This window comes from Ananas comosus, linkage group 19, assembly GCF_001540865.1.
Source record: "Ananas comosus cultivar F153 linkage group 19, ASM154086v1, whole genome shotgun sequence".
Taxonomy (NCBI): Eukaryota; Viridiplantae; Streptophyta; class Magnoliopsida; order Poales; family Bromeliaceae; genus Ananas; species Ananas comosus.
In genome coordinates, this window is record NC_033639.1 from 416,523 (window position 1) to 437,460 (window position 20,938).

The following is a 20,938-nucleotide window of genomic DNA, read 5'->3' on the forward strand; positions in this document are numbered from 1 at the left end:
CAACAAGAAGAAGAAGAATAGTGAAGAGGGGAGAGGATCAAAACAAGGAACTTATATATTAGAAGAAGATGGAGGCGGGGAAGAGGGCGGTGGAGTCGGCAAAGGCCGACGCGGAGAAGGCGCAGGCGGCTCTGCAGGCAAGGGCGGAGAAGCTGACGGCGTCGCACCCGGCGGAGCAGCACAAGCACGACAGGATCCCCGAAGCCGAGGCCGCCAAACGGGAGGCGGCGACGGAGCGCCACCACAACGCTGCCGCCGCTGCCGCCGCCGCTGCCGCTGCCGCTGCTGCTGCTGCCGCCCGCGGTGGCTGTCATGTCGTCGGGGGCCAGGCGGCGGGAGGGTATGTGGAGCCCGGCATGGCAAAGTCGCAGCCGATCGCCATCGCGACGGGGACGGTGCGGCCGTCGGCGGCGCATAACCCCCACATCGGCAGCAAACACCAGGAGCCCTGTGGTACCCGTCAAGAACACACTTAAATTGAACTGATTGATGTATTTGATGAGATGAAAGAAATATACGATGAACCATGCATGGAATTAATGACAATAAAAGAAGCACCAGGCAATATATAGAGTATAGAGAGTAATTTAATTATGGCTTGTTTGTATATCAATAATGGTATTGTGTTAATAATTTAAGGACGTATTTGGTTCGCATTATGAAAGATTATAAGAAATAAAATAATATTCGAGAATCTTATTTTTATTTATTTTATTATTTAAAAATATGGCATTCATGTGTTTGGTTCGTACGGTCATATTATTTAGTCATATTACTTAAAAATTATAAAAAATATATAATTAATTTATTTATTTTTTAATTAATTTTAGATAATGCTAAAAAAAATTTTAACATTTTTTTAGAAAAAAGAAAGAGAGAATATAGATCCGAAAAAGAGAGCATAATTAAAGAAATAGGAAGAGAAATAGAATCGAGAATAGAGGAAGTAAGAGAGTTGAGATTTAAAAAAAAGAGGGAGAGAGAAAGTTTAGTTTAGAGAGAGAAAATAAAAGTTAAAATTTAGAGAGAAAAAGATAAGTTTAGAAAGAGATATGAAGTTAGAGTGTAAAGAAAAATAATATCAATTAATCGGCAAAAAAGAAGAAAAAAGAGATTAGACATATTACGATTACCCTAATTCATTAATATGAAGATACCCACCCTCCCTCAAAAAAATGAGATCAGTACTTTGAAATAAATTTCATTTTCAAATAAATTTAATATTACTAACTAGTTTACTTAGTGCGTTTAGCCAAACACCGTCATATTTTTTTTATTTCTATTGAATTACTAGAAATCTTAAAAAAGATAGCGCGAACGAAACGCACTCTAAGTTTATAATAAACTTCTTGTTGTGGTGCTTCATGGCGTGACTTTGCACAATGAATTTTCTAACTTCAAAGCATAAGAAAAGGTATAAATTTGATGGATTCAAAGTATCAGATATCATAATAAGGATGAATCTTAGCATCAGCAAAATCCAGAGTTTTGAGTAACTAAGAAAAATGAGATCAATGTCGACACAAAAATGATCAGGAAATTAGAACTGCGGCGGCATTCTCGTTTGTACATGTAACAACAGCACGTACGTTTCAGTAAAGAGAAGAACAGAAATGTTATCCAGCGTCAGTACGCGCATGTATGGCATCGAAAAGAGATTGTGTGTTAACGAAGGGGTGGCCAAATACATCTGACAGAGACAAGGACTAACACAAGAATGGTAAATGCCTCAACATTCAGAATCATAAGCGTGCGCGCCCCCACGAAACAATCGCAGAAATGTTGTGAACGATTGATAAACGATCGCGGAAATGTTGTGAACGATCGGATTGTCAATGTCCATTCGCGGCCCATGCTTGATTTTGGTGGGCACTCGGTATTCTGATTGACGTGCGCACACCGAATCTGCAAGAACAAGAGAATGTTAGCATCTGCAGAAAAAAAGAGCTAGCTACATTTACAAGTTCCAACAACGTAAATGAAAGATAAGCCTAGACAAAATTGTTAGATTTAGTCAATGTGGTTATGTGCATATATTTATCTCATTCTGTTGATGATTAATTGACTTCTGCCAAATCACGCTCTGCCTGGACAAAGAAGAAAGCTCAAACACTCTTGTGGGAGAAAATTTGTAAACAACCGATCATTTACCATTCGAGATATGTTATGTCATGCAGCAAAGTGCTTCACAATCTAAGATCTAAACATGTATCAGAAAGGTTACCGAATTTACAGCACAGTGGCGTTTCGTTTTGTGAGAAACGTTTAACGACTCCCTGAACTTGAGCTCATTTGCAAATAGGCGTTTAAACTTTCAATTTCGGCAATGACATTTCCTAAACTTTATCAAACAATTCTACAGACCCATTTCCTCATATGAATTTTTACTAATTACACAACCATTTTGATTGGGTGTTAGACACATAAATTTTGTAAAACTTCAAAGAATAAAGAAATATATTTTTTCTCTTCTAATTTTGATAATTAAGCATGACGATCAAAAAATAGGTTGAACCGAATTTCAACTTTTATCACTTTTTTTACATGTTAATGCAAAAGGTGAGTTTTTTATGTTTTGAAGCTTCATAAAACTATATGCAATAAATACGGTCAATACGATTGTATAATTGATAACTTTAATTGAAGAGAGGGGTCTATAGAACTATTTGATTAAGTTTTAAGGGTCTAGTTGCCCAAATTGAAAGTTCAGGCGCCGATCTGTAAAAGATCTAAAGTTAAGGGGTCTTTGTATATTTTTTTTTTCCTTTCATTTTTACTGTCTCATTTATAACTCAAAAATGAAAGCTATCGGCCAAAATATAGCCGTATCACCAACGGGCTTTTTGGAGTTTTTCCCTTCGATAAAATGGTTTGTAGGTTTGAAGAGTTCGGCATACCTTTTAAGGAGGAAGCAAATTTCCAAGAGACAAGGACCTTTCATTTCTCGTCTCTGCAGCTTGTCTACGTAAAGGAGGTGCATATACAGATATTGGGAGAACCCAATCCCCCTTTTCCCTTTGCTCGATCAAGAGAGGGTGTTCGTATCTACGGAGAGAAAAAAAAAATGAAGTACGAGGAATCCATCAAATACTAGGTTATTTTCAAGACGATGTATAGTTCTGCATAAATATTCCTTAAACAAACAAATGACAAGCATATTTCTAAGTACCTTCTCAGGTCCAGATCCTCAGGAGTAGTGAAAAATTCAAAACGTAGATACCATTGTACCGAAATCTTTGAGGTGGAGAACGTCGTGGGCCCATCAATAGGAATCGAGAAAAGGAAACTTGTCTGAAGTAAATCAGCAACAACCTCATGGTGCTCGCTATGAACCTAAACACGGAATAAGTAATTACGATTGCATCACTTCTATGTCCCAATTCATAGAAGAGTTCGAGCTCAAAAAGATATAAAAACAAATTCTCAGGCAGAAATTAAGAAACAAATCAGAACTCGCCAGAAATCAAAACTAAAATTGCCATATGGCCCGTGTCTATTGAGCTATGAAGAAACCTGAGCTTTAACAAATTCTTCCCTACAGGTTTACTTAGTTCATTAATTCGTATCCATAAGATTTTGGTTTCAGCAGAACAGAGACAATATGTACATTGGAAACAGAGAACTTTATCACAAAAAAACTAATATGCCACAATTGGAACATATTGAAAAATGCACAATCATTCAGATAAGACAGGGAGTTAGCACTGGAGAGCACTAATGTTTAGAATCAAGAAACAAATACATACGGCATAAGTGAAAACCCCAATTATATAAGGCAACTTTAAGACAACCCTTTGCCCAGATTAAAAATTTGTTTAAACATACTTAGATCATTTCGGTAAGACAGTTCTGTTTCAACAACCTTAAATTACCTGCACTCTGTCCGAGAAATATTAACTAATAATTAGTTCTTTTGACATGTCTTCTGTTCAATCATGTGTTTTTTTTATTCACAAACTGCCTTTCATTATAGTTTAATCCTTGTTTCATTTGTAAACAAGTTTGGCATCTTTTCATCTTTCAGTTTCAAGATGCTAAAAAGCAAATACATTTAACAGCATTGTGCTTTGATCATAAGGCAGAGGGAGAAGGCATCTGATGCCGTAACAAAAGCGAAAAAGAGGAAGGGGGGGAAGGGGAATCCAGAACAGGAGTAATTTCTTATTGTTTTTAAGAAAGCATCCACCAGTTTGTTACAAAGCGGAAATAGAACACGAAAGAAACAAGGACAAACTATTCAGAAATGAATTGGCCAGTGAAAGCATCTTCATATCTGTCTTACGAGATCAATGAGCTCGTACAATATACAAAAAGTACCTTTGTGATTGTGGGCGAGCCCTTTCTAGAAGGATGTATTACACGCTGGTTGATTGTTTCTGAAGTTTCCAATGTTACTGATACCTGCCAAAGTGTAGAAATGCTTCAGACATGAATCATCAGCTAGTAGAACAAAAACAACTCAATATGCTTCTACCTCAAGGCATCTTCGAACTCCCTCCCCATGAAAAAAGGTGAGGGTGCCACCAATCTGTTTCCAGAAAATTTACAAAATCATGCTTCAATACTGAAAAGGAATAGAGCTATTAAAGTTTAATAAAATAGTACAAATTTTCTACCTGAAGGTTGACCTGTATTTAAATTTTGTCCTCAGTTTCAGTTTTAACAATTCAGTCCTAAATTTTGTCCTGCATAACAGTTAGGCTCTTCTGGTAGTCTACCAGCTGAAAAAAGGTGCCACATCAGCGAGCGCTACCTTTAGACTTTTCTTTGATAGGATTGAAACTCCCGTGAATTTGAAATTGAGTTCATAAATCAGAGCTTAAATTATTAAGATTGAAACCCTAAGTACCAAGTTTGGCAACAGAAGCCAAATTTCACGGACTGAATTGTCAAAATTGAAGCTTTATGAAAAACAATTGAAATCCAGGTCAAACTTCACACCAAAATTTGTAACTAACTCTTTAATAAACTTACCATATCACCAAAGTAATAAGTTGAATCAGAGTTTCTTGGTGAAAAGCGAAGCAAAACTTGGTCGCCTATTCTGATATTGTAGGATCTTCCTCGAATGAAGCCTTCTGCTGCAGAGAATGTTCACTGCAACTTAGTTTTACTGAAGCTCTTCAGCTAAATTGAGAAAAGATCCCTCTAAAGTTTGAAGAACAAAATCCCATAATAGAACATAATGACTTACATGCAGTAGGTTCAACATGTTTGGGTGTGAATGGGGATCCGACTTCATCTTTAAGGAAATAAGAATTTGTAGAATTTCTTTCCACCGGCGACACAGTAGACGAAGAATGATTTAGCTTCATTTGAGGAGATTGTATAGCTGTTCATTAGATGAAGCATCAATAAGATAGATAATGTATAGTGGCTCGATTGAGAGATATATAGCAAATTTCTAAACAGATAACTTATAAACAGGAGAGAGAGAGAGAGAGAGAGAGAGAGAGAACAAGCTAGGAACGATACAGCTTAAAATGTGTATCAGAATCTGTTTTTTCTCTATATTCCACATGAACAGAGCCCTACCTCTGCTGCTGTGCACCAAAAAAAGGAAGGGCCAATTACAGACCAAATCCCCAAAGTTTTGACCTGAATTTCCATCTTATCTCTGAATCTTCATTCATAGAATGTAATCCCTGAAGTTCGTTATATGTGACAATTAACTCCTTCCTTTAGGTAATTTTCGGCTTGGCAATTTCTGTCATGGGTATAGTGAAAAATATCCCTTACAAGGAATTTAGTTTAAGTTATCCCCATTGTTTTGGTTGCAATAGTGGGGATTAGGTGGGAAAAGGCCCTAGACACGAGGGATAGCATGTTTATACTATAACCCATGGAACTAATATTCGCTCAGATAAACTAGGTATGGGGATATTTTTCCCACCTAATTCCAAGTAACGATAATTGATATCTGTGTTTGGGAGGATACAGGGGAGATCTACCACTATGCCCACCATTTTTTAATTGATATCTCAGTGTTTGGGAGTATACTGGGGAGATCTACCACTATCCCCACCATTTTTCCCAACCAAACGCTGCCTAGTCAATCATCTGAAAAGCCGCCATGTCAAACTTAGGATTTCACATTTAATTCCTGCAGTTAGATCATCTATACTGTTACAACTTAGACCCTTAGGATGAATTGAAACCATAATCACATTTCAGAGATGAAACTAGGAGATAAACTTGCAAGTAAAGCGCAGTATATTGGCAGGTTTGAATGGACACCATACCTCCACCAGGATCATCTATGACCTCCGATATAGAAAGTCGAGGAAGGGCAGCATAAGATGGAAAACCAGAGTGCTCTCCATGAGAATTGTATAGCTCACTGGTGGAAAGTCGTGTCGACATTGATTGCATAGATAAGGAATTCCTGTGAACAAAGTCAACATTTGCTTTGGCAGGGTTGTACGAGGAAACAGACGAGACTTCATCTCTTGAGCTATCATATCCTTCTTCGAAGCCATCCACATTCTCATTTGCTCTAGCCTGACAAGAAAAGGACAATTCACTACTATGAGGAGTCACAAAACTGAAATTAACTGCTGCTGAATAATTAAAAGTTCCTGCCTGTATGAATTTCATAGCATGGGATTGTTAAGCTATGCATTTCGAGATGATTCAATTTGCCAACGGTGGTACTGACTCTGCAAGTAGTGGTTTCGACTAAAGAAGTTCTCAGCATATTACTCCTATACATGACCGTTGTTCTAAAAATAAGATTAACCAAATTTGAAACCTACATTGTCTCTTTATCTCTACAAGATATACAGTTAGAATTGATTAAATAAGATACTTACCATATCACATACACCCATTATATCAGAATCACCCAGTAAATAAGCACAATGAGAAATCAAACCAGAATTAAAAGGTCAAAAATGTAAAATTCATTTTTGTATACTAAAATCTGACAATAAAAGTTCTGAGATATTCACAAATATATTAGATTTCTTAAAAATTCACAGCCCATTTGAAAAAGAATACTGAAATATTGATCATATCCTAGCAAACCCAAAAATAATGTGATGAACGCCTGAAGCAGTTTATTTGGTTTTGAAATAAAAGGAATTCGAACTTCGAGTTTATTCTTAAGGAGCAGGATCTGCTTACAAGAGAGTAGGAAGTGAGAGGGAAATGAGATAATGAAAAAGGCTATTTCACGGCCATGAGTACGGAGCTTATCACTTTTTTGAGAAAATTTAGCATTATAATTTTTCAGAACACACGAGTCACTCTATAGCCTAAGTTTGCACTGTGCATTAACCCTACATGCAAGAAAACTTTTTGAATCAAAAGACAAATACAGAAACAGAAAAGTTGTCGAAGCAAAATTGAACATGTTCCAGCAATTTCTCACCCATTCAGAGTCGTCATCTTTCTCTTTCCAAAAAATATTCAGTTGATCATCAGAAATCAGTAACTTCCCTGGTATACACACCAAAAGAATTTATTCAAATATTTTCAAATATCATCAAGTGTATAAATCAAGCAAATAATTAAAAGAAAATTTTGATAGTAGAATCAAGCTGTTAAAGTTTATAGCATTGCAACACTTATACATGACCACATGAACTGTTTTAGCAATTGGGACCTGCAAAGGCAGGTTAACAAAGAATATAGCGACATATAATATTCCTATGCAAGCATCCAAAACAAGACAATATTATAGATCTAACCTTCTTCATTAAGCAGATTGCTGCTCTTCTGAGAAACCCAGATTTGCAATGGAGCCCGAGCTTCCTACAAATGAAAGTTCAGCAATGAGAATGACGATAGAGAACGATACAAACATATCAAATTTAGCGACAGTATAACAATCTATCGTGGATTAAAATGAGGTCAGATACTGAAGAAGCCACTAAAAATTGAAGGCCTACCTTGCAATCAATAATTCAAAGTGCTTAGTTGAAGATTGTCACTATCAAATCCATAGACCTTAAGGGAATGTTTCCATCAAACCAATCAGTCATAGTTCATAAAATTTATGGTTATGACAAACAAAGATGTTTCTGTATCAAATGCCTAGACCTTAAGGGAATGTTTCCATCAAACCATCAGTCATAGTTCATAAAATTTATAGTTATGACAAACAAAGATGTTTCTGTACAAAGATTTAATATCAAATGTGGACGCACAGGCATACATAAACCTTGACACTGAAAGATCATATATAGTAAATAATTCCCTAATCAAAGCAACTAATCATGCAAATGATCCATGAATAGTTGACTTTTGAAGTACTAGAATAAAATGGTTGCGTCATTCTCACATCACCTTAAGTTCTAAGAATTCAGTGCCAAAAACAGAATTCAGTGCCAAAAACAGACATCATGCAGGATGTCCTTGATTCATATGTATCATACCCAATGGTAAGATTCTATTCTGGGGAAGAAAGTTAAAAACATGAAAATAAAAAAATTTTCATGCCACTCAACTTTTTGTGAAAGGATAGTTACCATTTGCCCCAATAAGCTCACGTCAGGAATGTGAAGGAGAACCAACTAACATATATGATGGTCGAACAAGATTTAGGATACAGTTTGAATAAAATTCTTCATACTTTACTAGTTCTTACTAATGGTAATTTGAAAGTATTTTGTATAGGACTTTTAGTAACTCCATAAAAAATAAAATGGTGAAAAAGAGTAGAAAAATAGTAAATTAAGTAGCGATGCTAGGAATTCTTTTGGGGTACTGCAAGAAATGCACTATTCAGCAATTGAAGACTTCTTAGTAAACTTTGCAGTAATACGGTCAATAATGTTTGAAAAATAGATACTACCAGTATGAACTTAAAAGAGGACGGAACCTGTGCAAAAGAACTTAAAAGACCGATACTAAAAGGCCAAACTGATCTACATAAAGGAAAATCATAATGTTTCATACGTTCAACCTTAAATGGCGGGTCATGCCATAATTAATTAATCCTAGGAATAATGATCTACAAGAAACTCGCACCAACCAAAGGAAAATGAAGCTAAGAAAATACATAAAGTGCAATACAAACTCGAACTGCATGATTTCTAAAATATGCAATAAAAATAGGAGAGGTTACAGACAGAAAGGTTGTTTGACAAGTAAAAACATGAATCCTAATTTAGAAAATGAAATTTTATTAGAAAGAACGCAGCAAGATCTTAAATTGGGGACTAACCAGTTGAATCAAATTATTTGTGGATCCTCTATCGTGATTTGGATTATCCAGAACAAGCCACCTTGCATATAATGTACTTCTAACATAGTAAATATAGCGAATGCTGATGCCCCTGTATGATGGTGGCAAAATATTTGGAAGCTCGACTCGTACTATATCTGCATAGATTTATAGAGTGATCAGTCCGTTAATTGCAATTTAGCACAATGAAGAATGATTTGGACCTGCCAATCCAAAAGAAGAACATATTTGTGCCTAAGTAGCATAAATGAACAACAGAAGATAGTGCTAAGGAATACTCTCCACTGAAACTAATGCATATTTAAGCCATCAAATAAGATATATTCATAGTAAAGTAGAATTAATTCGTAATTTAATTATCAGATAAACCATTAATCTTTGCCAAGAACTGGCACAATCATCAGAGTCAGACATTAGACAGGAGAGCAGAAAGTAGACAAAACGAAGAAAAGAGCCAAATATAGATATAAAAGTAGGCAAAATGCAATGCCCTTTCCTCTCTTGTTAATCCTTGGTTCCTTTTTGCGGTTGACTAATGTAAAACTTACTTTCAACTTTCTTTCGCTGCTTTTGTATGTGTCAAAACCAAAGATAAATGCAAAAGACTCTTCAGATCAGACTTGTCAATATATTTTTATGCTCCACACAACCAACATAACAAGATAACAATAATTCAGGCAATGTTTTCAGTCAAAAAGGTATAACCAGCATAATAATCATCTAAGAAAGGTTAGCAACTGCAGACAGCAGCAACATAAAGTTTTATCTTTCACAATAAAATGAGAAGTTAGGTATAAATAAAGATCCTAATGTGGCAACATCTTAAGCAAGGGTGAGTGTTAAATAAAGCAAATAAGAAAGCTTACTTGAGTAAAACTAAATGATATGGAAGGAGTTAACTAGCAACTCCAGTAATAATGCCTAACAGAACAAGTGGCTTAAAAATTCTAGATAGATTGCTACATTGTCAGGTCAGACCAAACTAAAATATCAGTTACTTCTGGATACTTGGAGAAAAATTGAAAGTACTTCAAAAATGCACAGATACAAAATAGGCATAAAAACGTTATGTCTGAATTGAAGAAATTCCTACGGTATATCTGAAGTCACGACCTAATAATGTATTTAACTTAAGAGAGATGACTTACATGTTTTGGTATGTCCAGAAGTAACTATCACTTTTGAAACTATCGAAGGTGCTGTACAATCTAGAAACAATCGTTCACCTGCACTTCAAATATCATTACAGAAGATAATAAGCATGAAACTTCATAAAATTGATCAAGCAAGTGGCCTTTCGTCAAGAGGAACTACAAATGTTCTTTTTTTACTTTTTCAAGTCTCTACGAAAATCACTATGGTAAAAATTTGCAGTAATTAGAAATTAAGTGCTGACTAGGTGAATTCTGCCATAAATAATTGTTTAGTCGACCGCACTTGCGAAATAAAAATAAATACCGAGTCAGATTCAAAGAGTTTATTTTAGCAATAACATTCAGATAGGAAATGATGGAGGTGTTTAAGTTTCAAAGATTCAATTTTAACTTGCAGAGTTCCAGTTCAACAAAACAGAAAGGATATGGCAAAACAGAAATCTTACAAATCTTTTTCAAATTTCTTACTAGAAAGATTTTAGTTATGCTGACTTCCATCTAATACATTAGGAGGGAGAAAAAATACACCTCTCCTTTGCTTCGATCCCGGCAATGGTTTCTGAGTGGAGAACCATTGCGTATCCAACTTCTCGATACCTTTAACTTCAAAACTGACGTTATCGATCAAGAGCGAACTAAAGTCCTCCTTCTCAGTATCCTCCTTAGAACTTCTCGGGCTGCAAATCTCTATAGTAGCAGTGACCGAATCACCAGGCCTATATATCTCCTTATCCGTCTGAACCTTCAAAGTCGGAGATGCTTCCTGCTTGGCCCCCGAGGTCTCCTTCTTGTCATCAAACAATCCCAAGCTTCTAAAGAAGGCGAAGCTCTGAGAAAGTTTCAGTGACATTTCCTCGAACACGTAATGCCCATCCAATCACCTTCTCATCCAAAAGAATTCACCATCTAGGGCCATTTTCATCTCCAATTTGCTCCAAAGTTACGATCATTGATAAATTCTCAGCACTATATCACTCAAGCGAAGATTCGATCTGCAAAGTCAAAAAGCTCGACATCATCTAAAGCGTATAGTTTAGAAATTTCATAGTGTAAAAATTAGAACTATCAAAATTCCACAAATTTCCACATTTTAGTGCGCACACTAAGATCTACTCCGCGGGGGGGGAAAACCATCATCTAAACGCATCCGAATTACATAATTTGTACGCTAGAATGTCATAGATCTCATTTTACGGCCGTCGAAACGAAATATTCCATTGCTAAACAAAATTAACAACCGATCGCGCATAATTAGGGTACGAGTTCCACCAAACTGATCATAAAATCGCACGGATCAGTGAAGAAACAGCGCGGATTCAAATCAAAAACGAAGTAGAAATCTATGAAAAAGCATAGAGATCTGAGGGAGAACCGAGAAAGAATCTTCCACGGATCTTAGATCGGATCAGAGCGCGCTTCGAGCTTCGATCGATCTCAGTGCTCGCGACGAGTCGAAGAGCGTAGGACCGAGATCGAGGCGGAGGAGGAGAGGAGGTGAGAGGTGGTGGGGTTACCGTCGTCGTGTATGAGTTCCTCGTTGTTTTCGTGTTTGTTTTTGAGTAGTAGAGAGAAAAAGAGAGAGAGGGTACAGTGGTTGTTGGGGGGTGTTGGATACTTGGATCCAAGCGGGGCTTCTTCGTGGGGAGGGAGGTAAGGTTACCGGTTGTGAGAGGAAGAGTTTTTTTTTTTGCATTTAGCCTCCTAAAAAAATTATTTTCACAAAAAACTCCACCAAATTTATAATTATAATTTTGCCCTGTCCCCACCACGCAGGCGCCATGTAAGCGCCACGCGAGCAAAGATGGAGACGCTGGAATAAGTTAAACACGGTAATTCATTCACCGTGTCTAAACACGGTGAATGGTTCGCCGTGTCTATTGTCTTACAATGTTCAACTTAATACTCCTCTTTAGCCAGCTTGCCTGACGCTGACACGGTGCCTACGTCGCGGGAATAGGATCAAAATTATAATTATAAATTTGATAAGGCTATATGTGCAAAAAACTTTTTTAAAGGGCCAAATGCAAAAAGAAGCTCTAGAGGAAGATTAGGATTTTATGTGTCCACTAAAATGTTTAACTATTTTATAGAGTAGGTCTTCTGTGCTCAACTCTAATTATTCTTATCCTTACTATTTCAGTATAACTATCCAAATGTTATTTTTCTTATTCTCGAGAAAAATCTAGTTTTCATCCAAACGCAAAATTAATTTTATTTCCGCTTATCCCAAGAGTTGTGCATATCCCATGAATAATCTAAAATAGCTTATTTCCGAACCAAACGATATCATTTGTTTTCAGCCATTTGATGAAGGGATGTGCGGTTAGGATAATAGTAGTCTCTGGTTAAGTAGATAGTAATTCCCTAGGGTTGAGTGAGTGGTTGGTTAAACAGTATGATCTAACGGATGGAAATGATTAAAGGAATAGATCTAATGATCGAAAATTATAAGTACAAAAAGACCTATACTCATAAAAGTCTAGTAACCGAACTCTGTTTATTTAATACAATATAATTATATAGTGTAATAAATATAAATGAATTTAATTAAAAATATAAAGTAATATAATATTTTTTATATTATATTATTTCGTTATAAATAATGCAATCACCGTATAATCACAAACAGGCAAACAAAGCCTTAACAATAAGGGGTGAAAATGGTCGGATTTTTAACAAAATCATGCATGTATATTTTTGGGAAAACTTCAAAAATCTTCCCTGTGGTTTCACACTTTTTCATTTTAGTACCCTGTGGTTTAAAGTTTATCAAGTTAGTACTCTGTGGTTTCTTACTTTATTACTTTAGTACCCTGTGGTTTAAAGTGTATCAAGTTAGTACCCTGTGGTTTCTCACTCTATCACTTTAGTACCCTGTGGTTTAAAGTGTATCAAGTTAGTACCCTGTGGTTTTGCACTTTATCACTTTAGTACCCTGTGGTTTCACACTTTATCACTTTAGTACCCTGTGATTTAAAAAACCACAGGGTACTAACTTGATACAAATTAAAACCACAGGGTACTAAAGTGATAAAGTACAAAACCACAGGGTACTAACTTGATACACTTTAAACTACAGGGTACTAAAGTGATAAAGTGAGAAACCACAGGGTACTAATTTGATACATTTTAAACCACATGGTACTAAAGTGAAAAAAATTGAAACCACAAGGGGGGTTTTTGAAGTTTTTCCTATATTTTTCTTCCGACGTTCGGATATGGATATATGGTCGAAACTAAATATAATTTTAACATAAAATTTATAGTAAAATAAATTAAAAAAACCCCGATAAAAAGTCACTTTATTCATTCTACAATATTTAAGAACATTCCTCTTATTTCTTAAATGTCAAAACAATTAAATACAGTCAAATTTTAAAAAAAATCATATTCGCATCACATATGTATATATTTTTTCGAATGCGAATTCGAATACGAATATACGTCGAATATTAAATTTTAATATTAATGTAGGCATCCTATTGGACTCCGGATTGGATCGAGTTTATCCTAGGATAAATTTCAAATACTATTCCTATGATTTCGTATGTTCCCACTTTAGTACCTTTTGGTTTAAAGTGTATCAATTTAGTACGCTATAATTTTCTTTTTCTCTTTTTGTCGATTCTTTCATTAACTTTTCATTAAATCATATACAAAAACTTCAGATACCTCACATATAGTTTACCTTTTAGTTTTAACATTGTCACTGATTTAACGAAAAAAATTAATAAAAGGGATAACAAAAAGAGAAAAATAAAATCATAGGGTACGAAAGTGATACACTTTAAATCACCGGATACTAAAGTGAGAAAGTACAAAACCACAGGGATGGTATTTGAAGTTTTTTTTTTTATCCTAACTAGGGATGTCAATGGGTACGGATACCCAAAATATTATCTGAACCTGAATCCGAACGGGATGGGTTTACTCGAGTTAAACGGATATGGATTTGATTATGGGTATAGAAAATAAAAATCCGACAAATATGGATACGGATATGGATTTTATATTTATCCAACTCGAACCTGAACCCGAATTTATTTATATAATAGATAAAATATTTAATAATTTTTATCCATTAGATTTTCATCCAACGCTATGGATTATTAAAACCCTTCTAGTTCGGGTCCGGGTTCGACTTTCAGGTTTTTGGTCGGAGACGGATATGAGTATGAATTTTTTAAACCCACCCAATTCGGGTGGGAGTTTGGGTTTTAATTTGATTTTCGGGTTTGGATTCGGGTTTTTGAAAACCCGACCCAAACCTGATCCGTTAACCTCCCTAATCCTAACCACCACTTTCACCTCAACTTAACAATGGAAATTGAGATGGGAGCGGATCCGGAAAATTGTGATCCGACCCGCGCCACTTCCACCATTTCAAAACTGAGAGAAGATGCTTCTGCTCGAACTCCCACTATAAATATATGGAGTGAGCGAAGAAGCCAAAAAGGAAGAGTCGTCGGAAAAAAAAAAAAAAAAGAGAAAAAAAGAATCGCCATGATCTTCGTCGATGGAGAATCCATCTCCATCTCCGCCCCCAATTCCCATCTCAAGGTCTCTCTCTCTCTCTCTCTCTCTCTCTCTCTCTCTAGAATCGACGAGGACGATGGAGGAGTAGAGATCTCGGTGGAGCTCAAGATGGTTTGTGTGGTCCTTTTTTGATGCAGGGGAGGGAGATCGTGGAGTTGCTGTTGCGGAACCCTACTCTGATCGCCGCGTCGGAGCGGCTCAAATCCATGCCGGTGAGGAGGTTCTCGATCTCGCCGCCGTGGAAGCACGTGTACGTGCTCCAGAGGGAGTACGCCACCGTCGATCCCGCGATCGTCAAGGTATGCTGGGGAAATTAGGGTTTGGGTGGGGGAGTTTGAGTTCGTAAGGCCTTGTTTGGACGTGGGAATGAGTGAGTTCTTCAGTTATAGTGATAATAACTCATGCATTGTTGCCCTGTTTGGATTCTTTCTTTTTTTTTTTTGTGATTATAAGCTAAATGTTTGATATTTGTCCTTGAATGGTCTCGTTCTCCGATAAGGAAGTGTTTGGTTCCACGAAAAAGCATGAAAAGCTATTTTTCAGGGGGAAAAAACAAAAAAAAAAATCATGGAAAATCCCTTTTTTTATTTTTTCGCCCGTTTTTTATCGGAAAAAGGATAACACTATTTTACTATGAAACCTGGAAGAAACTTTTTCAGAAAATCTAGTTTTCCTGGGAACCAAACGGGTGAAAATTTAAGTGGGGTTTTCCATGGGAATTTTTTTTTTTACTCGGAAAACAGTTTTCTACACTTTTGTGACAAAACCAAATACCCCCTAAGATAGTATATTTCACCTAAAACGATGGGAAAGTCGAATATGATATGCACCATTCTATACATTTCATCGGCACTCCTCATCTACCAAATACTACAAGCTTTTTGAGTAAATTAAAGAGCTATCCTGAACAAGATGTTTATGCGGCCAAACAGACTTTATAAAGATTTTTTTGTGTGATTGCAGTTTAAAGAGCTATCCTGAACAAGATGTTCGTGTGTCCAAAGAGACCTTATAAATATTTTCTTGTGTGATTGCAGTTTAGGAGTTTGATTTTAGCTTCTTGAAAGGTCTTGATAGTTATGATTTTGGGGAGTAATGTAATTCGCCTGTAAGGTAATTTATCTTATTTCAAGAAAGTGACTTGAATGCCAAACATGGTATGCCTTTTTAGACATTTTATCATACTTTTCGATTACCAAATACAACGCTTGTTACATAAATAAAAGTGATGTGCTGAATAAGATGTTCATGCATCCAAACAGGGTTACTGATGATAAGAACACTAGTATTTGATAGCTTAAGCTTTTGGACAAGAAAATGGTTATTATACCAGTGATAGCTTTTCACGCTTCTGCTTTTCACTTACTTTTCTCCCATTTACTTCAAGAAGCCATGTGCTCGGCTTATGTCAAAATTGATCCACAAGTGACCTGGATTATTAAATATAAATGATTACAACACTTATCTCTACTAGCCTAAGCTTCTTGAGAGAACTGGGTGTTTTGCCACAACCATTAATAGAACACTTGGTAAACAAAAACAGTCTGAAGCTTCTATGGTGGCAGGAAATAGAATTATAATTTTTCTGGCATATAAAATGATACAACATATAGAATAGTTTAAACTTTAAAATTGACATTTTACTCAGTATTAGGGCAAGAGATTCCATTCAAATCTTTTCGAGCTCCTAGTCATTCTAATTTCCTCCGATTTACTACAGAAGTCACTTCTTGAGGCTGGGTCAAATCCACCTATTCATGTTGGGACTGTTGAGTATAAATGATTAAGACATTGTTCTCTACTAGCTCTTTTTGGAGAATAATAGTTTCTTTACAATTTTGAGGTCTTAATTGGGCTTCCTTCTTGATTACTTACATTCCTCTCATCAGCCCATTTGTAGCACTCATAGCTACATCTCACACTCGATTATTTCCTGATAATTGCTATACCTCACAAGTCACATTAATTTGCTGACTGACAATATCTGGACCCTTAACTACTAAAGCGTTACGACTATTAGGCATCGTGCCAAGGGAAAAACGACGGCTTCAATTTGGAACCTGTAATGTTGCTATAGAGGGGAGCTGTTTGGAAGATTTCAATATAGTCTCTTTCTCCCAGTAGCGCTACTCAGATGGCAATTCACCTTGCAGAAGAGCCAAACAGACCCTAAACCCCCCTAGTTCACGTTTTACATTGGTGAATCAGAAGTTCTTGTGATAGTTTATGTTGGTGGTTTCGAATTGGGTTTTAGTCCACAGGTTAATTAATGGCACGAATGTTTGTGCTTCTGAAAGGTTTAGAACGGAGCTAGTGTTCTTTTTTTTTTTTTAAATCTTTTGATTGGTTTCAAACCATTATATTGCTCTTCTTATAAACCAAAATTTACCTTCTACAATCTAGAAATTCTCTTTCTTAGATCCTTTTCTTATATTTTATTGTAACTTCTCAGTTTCATCCTGTATGTCTTTGTCTGAACAAATGCATTACCTGATGAGCATCGCTCAGGCATATAGTTGATTGAATATCACAGTAACAATCCACTACGGTAGTTAGTAACTTTATGCTTCTTTGTCCTTTGGTAGTTGGTGGGCACGGATGAGGCAACTACATGTGTTGGTCTTGTAATTCGCAACCGGTATACTGGAATGTAAGAATCGCTATTGTACTCGCACACACACAACATAAGAGTTGATGAGGTTTGCCGTCTCATTCTCTCAACCTCCTTTACATTGATTGCAGGACCTCTGTTAGCCATATGGACTTTCCTGGAGTTGTCGATAGGGGCCTCGCCCAAATGTTACAGAACCTTAGCGATCATGAAGCGGCATTCGATGTTTGTCTTTTCATCCTATATTGGCGACAAGAACAACCTTCTTTTTCCCTTTCTGCCATTCTCATATGAAAGGGTTTTTTGATTGATCATTATTCTTTAATGCAGGTTCATTTAGTTGGTGCTTTTGATGATTCGTCCACTAAAGTTAGACTCACTACCAAATGACTAAATTAGAGATTTTCACTTATACTTTTCTTTGGGGGTGGCTGAAAAAAATCATAGTTGACACGTATTCATGCAGCATGTGGTCCACTCAGCTGGATCAAAGGGAAACAAAATACAGAAAGGATATTCTTTGCCTTTATGCTGCAAAATAGTTGAAGCTCTGCAGAATAGCCGGGAAGAGTTTCATCTTCAAACTCTGTGTATTCTTGGGCATAACACCACAACAGATTCATATGGAAATGCAAAGCCTATTGTCGGTGGCTTTTGGGTTAGTTTTTGCTGTTTTCTTTGTGTCATCTATTTTTTTTTTTTTTTTTTTTAAATCCTTACAACTCGAAAACTTTTTTGAACCTCTATTCTATTCCTAAAAGGAGATTTAATGGCTATGTCAATTTTATTCTTTTGCTTCCCATTTATTTTTTGAATTTTAAACATAACCAGTATTCTCTATTTTTGCATTCAAATTGGAAGTTTCTCCTGCGTTGGCTTTTGGATTTCTATTTTGGTTTGGTTGAAACGAAAAGTTTGAATTCTTTTTAATAAACATAAAGCGCTTCTATTACTTCCGCTTTTTTCCCATTTGGCCTAAACTTTCGCTTTCTTTTCAACTACAACCATCGTTTTGAATCTTCTACTGCAACACGAAGCATAAATAAGTTTGAAGCGAACCCAAAAGCAGGAGCTTCAAACTGGCACTTTTGCTTCTGATGCAAAGTCGAACAACAATTCGACCTATAACTCAAGCCCCCATTTTGCCTGCTATGTAGCTTCTGCACAATGATGTTTTAGGAGAGGGGTTAGAAAAAGCAGCAACAGTTCTTATTATCAAAAGTCTCCCCAACAGCTTGCTGCTCAAGTAGAAGCATAAGCTTCAAATTAGAACAGCTTTTTAGGGTTGAGACGCTTGGAGCTTTTGGCAGAACAAAAGCTTCAGGCTTTCATCTGCCAAACACTAAGCTGCTGCTACTCAGAGTAGAGGAGCAGTTCCAGAAGCTGAGCCAAGCCGGCACTTAAAAGGGATTTTACTAACATGTGAACACACTCTGCTGCTTGTAGGTAGACACTTCAACTGGTCTAATGACGCCTGCAAGCTTTGATACGAGTTCCAGATGCCCAGATGAAATCGTCAGAAGAGTCCGCGTCAGCGTATCCTCAGGCGATCCCACTTGGGATGGGAAGTTATTAGAGACTTACGATACGCACAACGATAGATTTCAAATTGCTGCTTGCTCCTGGTATTTTATTTCCTACCGCCTCCATTTTATCTATGAAATAACATGAAATTGATAATATTCATAAAACAGAGCTATCAGAGTTTCCGAGCAGTTCATACTGAAGATAGTAATGATCTCTCTATTGCATAATGAGAAACGGTTGAAATGTGTTTCTCCTGATATACAAGAGTGTTAAATAAAAAAATATTTAAACAGCGCTCTCGTTTTATATGGTATCAGAACAGGAGGTCATAAGTTCGAGTTATATCAGGCTCCTAATATTATTAATTTTCTCCCATTTAATTCAAGCCTACGTTATGGTCCTAGCAAAAAAAGTCTCGAGCCCAGATATGAGGGAGAGTGTTAAATATAAAAATATATAAGTACAGTTCTCTACAAGCGTAAGCTTTTAGAATACAATGATTGTTTCACAGCGAGACCTCCAATTTCAAGAGCTAAAATTTCCCATTCTATTTTGATTGAAATATTTAAAAACGTTTTCTCGGAAAAGCAAAAGAAATAATTAAAAAACCTAGTTGTATCTTTAGAGCATGACACAGACTGCTTCTATTGCTTTACTTGCCTGAAGTGACTTAGGTGGTTTTCATTAAAACATTTGGTCAGAGTTGTTTCTGATTTATATAACTAAACTCTTATGTTGACAAAGGCTTTAGGATATTCTAGCTACATGGCATTTTCAGGATCCTATATGTAAATTTTCCCCACAGGCTCTCTGAATCATTATGCTTCTTATAACAGCAGCTACTATTAGAAAAATTTTGCCGAGAATATGAAAACGGCTATGGAATAGCAGTATACTTTTATAATATGCCATTTTGGTTAATCCTTTGTGGGTTACTTTAATCTTTGTTCCGCATTCTGTCATTCTGCTCTTACAGGATGCCGTCTGAATGGAAGCGAACAGCCCTTTCACTGCAGCGTCTCTCAGACACGGAAATCCTCGTCCAGTGTTCTACCTCACCTTCTGCAGAGCCTCCTGATTTTGTTGAGAACCAAAGGAGGTCTTTTCGCATACGAGACGCCTCAAACTGTTGGATTTTGCGTTGCTGGTCTATGACATGATTTACATTTTCACGTGTTCTTTCATTGACGCAGGATATGGAACTACTTGATTGAGTATCCAGATTGGAGCCATACTTTTCCAGGAAGAAAACCGCGTGTATTTGAACGAGCGGCCAACGGAGGGTGGTCCAGGTGTGGATAATTTACCATCTTGCCAATTTCAGCATGATTCGTTTCTTCACAACGGTACGTCACTGGTTGAAATTACGTAGTTGTCGCCTCTGCGGCACTCTGAAACAAACTAAAAATTGCATGTTTGAGCTCTCGGGCTCAAAATCACTAGAAGAGAATGTTCTACGTTAAAACTCTGTGCTCGTCGAGATTCGTAGCTGCCGTGTAATATTGAGTAAACTTGTTGTACAAACATAAAAAAGATTGTAAAACTTTTTACTGCATAAACGAAAGACCGTGGAACAACATAGTAAGCCAATATTTACCGCAGGCGATATATAGTTTCATGCAGTGTTCACTTAAACGACTTATTTATGCATGCTGCTCTGGGGTTCATCGCGGCTTTTGAAATTAGAAATAGAATAATGTGCTTGCTGAAAAAGTACTTAATCTGATCATCTGTTCGGGGGTTTATCAGGTAGGTTAGAAGTTAAAAAAAAAAATAAAATACAAGAGCTTAAGAATCTGCCCATAAAAACCACCACAGCAGCGGCACCAAATAACAATCAACAACATCAACTGTGAAAGGAGCATAGAAAAGACACAGACACCCCAACAGTAAGCATGATGTAAAAGAGCATAAGGTATG

At 36.5% G+C, this 20,938-nt stretch overlaps 2 protein-coding genes across 2 annotated transcripts; one reads left to right on the forward strand and one right to left on the reverse strand.

Annotated features, from left to right (window-relative positions):
• On the reverse strand, positions 1,471 to 11,965 carry LOC109724938. The gene is made up of 14 exons (XM_020253930.1): positions 11,717 to 11,965; positions 10,873 to 11,336; positions 10,339 to 10,416; positions 9,170 to 9,327; positions 7,692 to 7,755; positions 7,373 to 7,440; positions 6,243 to 6,501; positions 5,195 to 5,332; positions 4,975 to 5,081; positions 4,475 to 4,528; positions 4,318 to 4,401; positions 3,170 to 3,333; positions 2,898 to 3,045; positions 1,471 to 1,905 (listed from the first exon to the last, which is right to left on the reverse strand). The coding sequence occupies exons 2-13, from the start codon at positions 11,192 to 11,194 to the stop codon at positions 2,901 to 2,903; spliced, it is 1,641 nt and encodes a 546-aa protein (XP_020109519.1). The 5' UTR covers positions 11,195 to 11,336; positions 11,717 to 11,965; the 3' UTR covers positions 1,471 to 1,905; positions 2,898 to 2,900.
• LOC109724850 (protein N-terminal asparagine amidohydrolase-like) lies at positions 14,819 to 20,636 on the forward strand. The gene is made up of 9 exons (XM_020253792.1): positions 14,819 to 14,904; positions 15,018 to 15,179; positions 17,466 to 17,530; positions 17,623 to 17,716; positions 17,822 to 17,860; positions 17,958 to 18,149; positions 18,938 to 19,116; positions 19,995 to 20,117; positions 20,212 to 20,636. Exons 1-9 carry the CDS (start codon positions 14,848 to 14,850, stop codon positions 20,318 to 20,320), a joined length of 1,020 nt encoding a protein of 339 aa, XP_020109381.1. The 5' UTR covers positions 14,819 to 14,847; the 3' UTR covers positions 20,321 to 20,636.